Here is a 7,508-nt window from a genome sequence, read left to right as displayed (position 1 = left end):
CGCAATAGGATATACGTAAACGACATACGTAAAATCCTTGTGCGTTGACCTACGACAACGACTTACGACTACGATTCAGTTGCAACCATCTTTGTGCGCGGACCCTGACGCTGAGCCTCAGGAGCGTCCGTGACAAATACATTAGGTCCTTCTATGAATCTTCTATGTATCTTCTATGAAATTTTTAATTATTTAGCAAAACTTTTTTTGCTAAATAATTATTACATTTACAAATAATAACTTTTATATTTATGAATTTAACGTACAAAAATTTATTATTAAAATATTAAATTGTGTAAAGTAATTACACAGTGATAATCATAGCACATACAACCATTTACTTTATTAGGAACCCTATTTCTTATAATTCATAAAGAAATAAATAACATCATTTTTAGAAATATTAATAATTATTCCCTAAAGTTTAGATGATATTTATTCTTTTTCACTGCTATAACTTAACTTAGTACTTAACGAAAAGTAACTTAATTATAGTGTTTTGGAAAGCTCTCGAGATAAGCTGTAAGAATGTGCAATGAGAAATAAGGGGTTTCATTTAAAAAATTAAAGGTGACCTTCAGAGGACTATCAAATCGATGGCACCATCTTATGTCCCCCTTCGAGTCAAACAACTTTTGTCTAAAACATTTTTGTCTACTGGGTTTAGTTTTCGAGATATTTGACTGGATCATTTAAAATGGGACACCCTGTATATTGCAAAAAAATCACAATTTTTTCTCTGCAATTATCATCTTTATCGATAATCAAACTTTGATGATAACACTGAAATCTCAATTTTAAAGAAAAATCCGAGTATTATTGAGTTATAAATGCATAAATAGGGTAAAATCAGGGATTATGGCATAGACTACTAATATGGAATAGTGGCTTATTTTTTAAACAAAGCATTGCAATCTGACGGCAATCGCTGAAAATTATTGCAACTGTTACCAAACATGTTATAACAAACAATGAACTCGGTCCGACCAACCGTTTTGCTACAATTAACATTTATTTTCGTTACGCCAGAAGATTCGGCAACTTTTTCTAAAAAGTGTTCTCACAAACTGAAGGTAAGTTTTTTTAATGCTTATATTGCACAGACGCTTTTAATAATGTTGCATGAACAATATTATGCAGATTAATTGCTATTTTAAACTTGTTTATTGCTACGGAAAGACTTTATTTGTCATATGACGACATGCAGGTAATGTGGAATACATCGATGGTTGAGAATATGGAATAGATTCCATGCATGTTAGCAACTTATTCGTGATCAGATTAGGTTAGGTTAGCTTGCAGCATTCTATATCAGTTTATTTGCGATTTATCAGCTTATTTGCGATTTTTTATTTATCCATGCGTAATAACGTTCGTAATGATGCTATTATATTTTCTGTGTATTGTACAATAAAAATTGAACAGTTTTCTATTTTTCTTGATCAGTTTATATAAATAAACAAATTTGGACTTTATTTATTGTGTTATTTATTACTATGGTCAAAATTTCATCGGTATTCCATTATATTACATCCCATTTTTTAGACCCCCCATTTAATTCTCACTTTTGACTGTTTTGTTAATATTGACGTTGGACTTAAATTTTGGCGACTTTTATTTATTGGATGTTGTAGCTAACATATTCCTCAAGAGTTCTGTGTAAATTTGAAGTCTTCATATGCATTTATATCGGAGCAATGTTAATTTAAAAAAAGCTATTCCATAATCCCTGCTTTTACCCTACATCTACTAAACTAATAAATCATAAAATTAGTACAATATTATAAATTTTTAACTCTTATGCGGGGTCTACAATAGAAGTTGTAGCGGTCGTAGGGTCTTAAGTCGTAGAAAATTTATTAATACATAGTCGATTATTCTTATCATATTCGATTGCGATTGATTAATTTTTTACGACTTAAGACTCTACGACCGCTACGACTTCTATTGTAGACCCCGCATTAATCACTTCAATATTCACAAGGACGCGAACTCCCGTAAGGATGTCGTTCTTTAATAATATCTCGTCGGTGATCTTACGCATTACGCAAAAGTCTGTGTCGCGGCCTTCACGCTGAGCGCATGCGCCAAAAACGCGGCCCAACGCCCCGACCTACATCACTGCGGTTAAATGGGGATGAGTGGCACATGCGTATTGCAGTCAAAGGGGCCTCTACCTTTTTCTTTCGCACAGATGTTGGCTTCACGGTCAGCCGTCAGCGGCTTATTTTCCAGTAGTATATGTTCTAAAGCCTTGTGTCTACGATGCTAGAAATCGTTCCGAAACCTCGGATGAAGAAAGAATTGACCAATCGCAATGGTCATGTGATCAAATTGTTCAAATGTGATTTGTTAACTTTTTCTCTATCTGAGATCTCGGACCGATTTCTAGTATTGTGAACATTAGGCTTAAGAAATATACAAATATCTTACAATGTCATCCCTTCCACCATTCTCTTGACTTCCCAAGTCAACATATAGTCGACCTTTTGTTGACTTTGTGTTGTTGGGATCTCACTTTTGCTCGTATTTACCACGTTTGGTATGTGATTCGAACATCACTCGATATTATAAGGCAAGGAATTAAATAATATTACCAACTCGTTTACTATTCGGTTTAAATTTGTCAAAGTTACAGATTCCTACGTATCACTATAATTTAGAGTGCAACATGACAGGCATGAAAAAGATTGTACCTTTTTACCATTCGTTGAACGGTAATACGGAGGAGGACAAGGTCAGTTTTAACATCTTTTCTTTTATTTTTTCATAATTCAATTTTACTAACTTTTGTTTTATTACTTGTTTTATTTAATTTCTGTTGTGTAGATACTTTTAGACCCAGTCGAATACAGTCTGCAATGTAATGATACACATATATATAGAATAATACCGTTTCTTTTCAACTATTGGTTTAAAGTATCACCCGATAAATTTCAATTGATTGATGAAATAGCGCAAATGGCTTTTAATATAATGGTCGTGTAAGTTATTTTTTGTTGTGAAGCATAACTGACTTATGTATTTTTGTTAAAATCATGTGCGCACAATAAAACATAAGATACAACCTTTCCAAGGAAAATTACATTTTCTTCTAGAATTTAATGTACTACGAATATTTTCTTCTTTTTGTAATTACATCTATATATCGTTTTTCCGCAAGGAAAGTGACAAAAGTCACTTTAATTCATTATAAAATTTCAGTTTAACATAAAATTATTCAGAAAAATGAGGGGTGGGGGAGAAAGAACATTGTGTATTTTATAAAATTTATTATTTATTACTCGTGGCAGAATTATATATAAGTTAACTTATTAGAAGTAATCACAAATTGTTTCAAATTTTCCAGAAGTAATGTAGATATTAATTTTGTTATGGTGTTATATGTTACCCTTGATGTTACTTTTAAAACTTTTCCTTGTACTATTTTTCTTTAGCAAGTATTTGAATTTAACATATATATCACTTTTCCTGAAAGCCAATGCATTTAGAATACGATCCGCTCGTAATACAAAATTCAAAAAATTTATGTCATTCTTCTTGCGGAGGTATGACATGTTTTAACAATGATTTATATAAAAAATTAAAATTTTTTTAGATAAATCTTGATCTTCCACATCAATTATTGTCTTGCTGTTACAACTTGCTGTTATATTTCTGACCTTACCTTTTTTTATTATACTTTTTTTTAACGTAAATAAATCAAGAAAGATAATACAGCCCCTCTATTAACTGAAAAGATTAATTTGAGTATATTTTTATATATTTATAAAGTTTTTGTTTTTTGATAGATTCGATGATATTCAAGATGAGGCCATTGTTCGAAATGGTTTTCCCGTAACCCATTCTGTTTATGGACTTCACAACTCAATAAACGCTGCAAATTATTTACAACTTATTACTTGTGAAAAACTTATTAATTTACATCCCATGGTAATAAGTAGTTGCATTGTGTCTGTGTAAAACTTTGAAAAACTGAGCGTGATTTACTTTCTTGATATGTTATAACAGAAATCAAAATGTGAAATAGATAGTTTTACCAAAATTCCTTTTTCGATTTTCTGCATGCATAAAGAAGATGCAGAATCATTGAGTCGATTCCAGTCTTTAATCCTTTCTTATCTGTTGAAGATAATTAAAACTTAATCGTAAACATCCAGTCTATTTTAATGTACGATTTTTTCCATATAAATCATAAAATAAATTATTAAAATATAATTCTCATTATAAAATTACACTTATCGTGCCGACCGATAACGCTTCTTTGTAATTTTGATTATATATTTTGATTATATATTTTTTATTTTAATTAAATATTTTTATATCTTAACAGGCAGTTAAAATTTTCGTTGAACAGTTGATGGAATTTTACAAAGGTCAAGGAATGGATATATATTGGAAGGAAAATTTCATCTGTCCAACAGAAAAAGATTACAATATTGTAGCAGTAAAAAGTAAATATTTTTGCTTTTGTAAGCTTCTGCTATATACGAAGCGTATTACATATATATGTATAATTTGAATATTAATTAATTTTATAGAGAGTGGTTGGTTAGCCATACTGGTGGTAAAATTAATGAAGCTATTTTCTACTTATGAAGAAGATGTCTTGTCGCTGGCAAGTACTCTAGGATTGTATCGCCAGATATATGACGATTACAGCAATTTACGTTACGATAAGGTAACCAATAATTTAATTTAATTACTTGAACTAAATTTAACAAAATTTATTATTATTACAGGATATTAACGAGAACAGTTATTGCGATGATTTGACCGAAGGAAAAATGAGTTTCCTAATTATTCATGCACTTAGAAACAATCCTGACGATAAGAAAATAATAAGTATCCTTTATCAAACAATATTTAATATGAAATAAGTAGATACTAAGAAACATATTTTGTATTAAGTAGACAATAAGAAAATTAAATGGTCAACATATCTCTATTTTGAAAATTTTTATAACAAAATTTTAGATATTGTTAAAATCCTTAACAGTAATTCAAGATATTTTAAGACAACGATCGAAAAACATTGAAGTAAAACGTTACTGCGTTAAAGTATTAGAGAGTTACGGCTCATTTAAGTACGCAAAAGAAGTACTTGATGAATTGGAAAAAAAGATAAGAACTGAAATTGATCGTTTAGGTGGCAATCCGATCTTTGTGAAACTTATGGACGACGTAAAGAATAACATGTTGAAAACACGTATCTAAAGATTCTTTAATCAAAATGATAAATTATGTATTTTGTTATTTTTACGTCAGACGTAACATTGCATAATTTATCCATATCGTTGCATAAAATAATCTCTTATTAATAGTTATAAGCAGCAAAATGTAACAGAAATTAATATCTGTATATGAATGAAGACAAATAAAGCTTATTTATAAAACTTTGCTGAAAAAAATCATTTGTAAAACGCTATAGCAATAAATCATTATATGTACAAAAAAAATATTCTGCCGATAAGCGGGAAATTCCTCTTAGCATTTCTTCTAAGTAAAAAATTTTACATGCATCTCATACAGGCGCGTGTATTTATGACATGTACTTATCTATAAAAACGGGGACGTGTGAACTATGATAAAAAATTAATTCCTTTATAGAAAATTCCATTATAATAACTCAAATAGTCTTTTGAAATAACAGGATATACATAGGAATGAAAATAATTACTATATGCATTTATTAAAATGATAATTTTATTGATGTAACGATTGATAACTCGCAACATGTTTTTATTAATATGTTGTAGCAAGTGCAGTACATTGTTTAGTAAATAAATATGTTTATTAAGAATAGCGGATATTTTTAGTCAGTTGATATTTTTGCTAAAATCTTATGTTAATGTATACATCGACTCTATAACTATACATACTTATTAAATTTTAATCTTGGACAGTATATACAATATCTACACATTGTGACATTATAGGTCTGTTTTTTATTGCCGCACTTAGTACACACAGTGCACTAAGTTGAAGTGAAACAAATATACGTTTGTTTCACTTTAACTTATTGCACTGGTTCGGAGTGCAGCAATAAAAGACCTTATATATATGATAATATTTACATATTTAAATAACCGTGATGTTTTATTTTTAAACGAGCAATCGGTATTCTTCATAAAAAATGAATGTTTATTCATATGTACATTTATATAAAAATTTTGCATGCAAATAATGTTCTATTTGTGTGTTCTTATTTTTTATCATTAAGTTATTATCATTCAAAACCTGGTTTATTCCACTATCATTATATGTTGCAATTTCCGCTTTATCCACAGTCTTTTTATTATTCGTATTTTAATGACAAGCTATACAGATTGTCATTATATAAATTAAATAGATTGACCGCAGTGTCATTAAGTTTATTATCATTTAAAACCTGGTTTATTCCACTACAATTATATGTTGCAAATTTCCGCTTTATCCACAGTCTTTTTATTATTCATATTGTAATGACAAGCTATACAGCTTGGCATTATATAAATTATATAGATTGATTGCAGTGCCACTGAAGTATTATAAAAAAAAGTATTACAACGGAATATTTTAAATTTCAGATTGTTTATATATTTTTCTCATTATACAAAATTATAATATTATTATATTATACATATATATAATATTATATCTTTTCTATAATGTAATTAATCTTTGGCTCTATTATTGAAATAAACAATTTGAAAAATTTATCGACGCTGAAATCGCATTTAGAATTTTTATGTGTTAAAATATATCATTACAAAATAATTGGCTAAATCTGATTTAAACTTGGAATATTCATTTTTTGTTAAAATACAATTTATAAATTATTATAAATACAGGCTTTATGACTAAAAAAATAATTTATTATTAAAGAGCATAAAAGCCTACGCAAGACGTTATATGCGAAATTATTATAATTTTTAACTATTATACACTCAAATCACAAACGTTTCAACACTCACATTGTGTCATCTTCAGTGTGATATTCAAAAAATTAAAGAAAAACAATAACAATTAAATAAAGTAAAACGTGGTTGTAATAAAAACAAACAATTATTTGTCTGAAAGGCATATATCACGAACACCAGATAACGGTGGCAATTATTTTAAATCTTTTATTGAAAATAAACGTTTCGGTCCCATCTTCAGTATTAACAGTTATAGGCTGCGGTCCACTTAGCGTTTCAAACACTACATTTGTAGCACCGATATGCGACTGGTCCATTTGATGGACCATCAGAACGCTGCTCTGAGCTCTCCAGCAACTCTGATTACGTCATCAATACGTCATCGTTTTTGCTCCCACTTCGCTTCAACTACCTCACCTCGGGAGGTGGGTTGGCTGGAGCGTTCACGTAGCAATTGTAGCATTCGAAATAGTAATGGACCAATCGGAGCGTAGCATTTGGAGCGTAACGTTCAGAGTATTTGGAAGGCTGTGTTCCAAAATTGTTTGTCAGCGCTGGCAGTACTGCCAACACCGTTCCAAAAATCATCGTAGCACGCTGTGGCAG

At 29.7% G+C, this 7,508-nt stretch overlaps 1 protein-coding gene across 4 annotated transcripts; it reads left to right on the top strand.

Moving 5' to 3' along the window:
* The first annotated feature begins 2,364 nt into the window (after positions 1–2,364).
* On the top strand, positions 2,365–5,369 carry LOC108762348 (geranylgeranyl pyrophosphate synthase). Of its 4 annotated transcripts, none has more exons than XM_018509325.1 (8): positions 2,365–2,542; positions 2,639–2,737; positions 2,830–2,984; positions 3,792–3,933; positions 4,334–4,454; positions 4,542–4,681; positions 4,743–4,845; positions 5,009–5,369. In XM_018509325.1, exons 2-8 carry the CDS (start codon positions 2,672–2,674, stop codon positions 5,215–5,217), a joined length of 936 nt encoding a protein of 311 aa, XP_018364827.1. In that variant the 5' UTR covers positions 2,365–2,542; positions 2,639–2,671; the 3' UTR covers positions 5,218–5,369. The 4 variants fall into 4 exon arrangements, with proteins under 4 accessions (XP_018364827.1, XP_018364836.1, XP_018364811.1 ...); XM_018509334.1 differs by having other exon boundaries at positions 2,633–2,737; XM_018509309.1 differs by having other exon boundaries at positions 2,365–2,575; positions 2,664–2,737.
* The last annotated feature ends 2,139 nt before the right edge of the window (positions 5,370–7,508 follow it).

Source organism: Trachymyrmex cornetzi, unplaced genomic scaffold (genome assembly GCF_001594075.2).
Source record: "Trachymyrmex cornetzi isolate Tcor2-1 unplaced genomic scaffold, Tcor1.1 scaffold11, whole genome shotgun sequence".
Taxonomy (NCBI): domain Eukaryota; kingdom Metazoa; phylum Arthropoda; class Insecta; order Hymenoptera; family Formicidae; genus Trachymyrmex; species Trachymyrmex cornetzi.
Note: the sequence above shows the minus strand (reverse complement) of the source record. Positions and strands in the feature narration are given on the sequence as shown.

Bases quoted from the DNA above. Each gene is read 5' to 3' on its own strand.
- LOC108762348 (XM_018509325.1), top strand. From the start codon at position 2,672: ATGACAGGCATGAAAAAGATTGTACCTTTTTACCATTCGTTGAACGGT. The intron at 4,455-4,541 runs GTAAATATTTTT...TTAATTTTATAG, and splicing joins CAATATTGTAGCAGTAAAAA to AGAGTGGTTGGTTAGCCATA. The intron at 4,846-5,008 runs GTATCCTTTATC...CAGTAATTCAAG, and splicing joins TGACGATAAGAAAATAATAA to ATATTTTAAGACAACGATCG.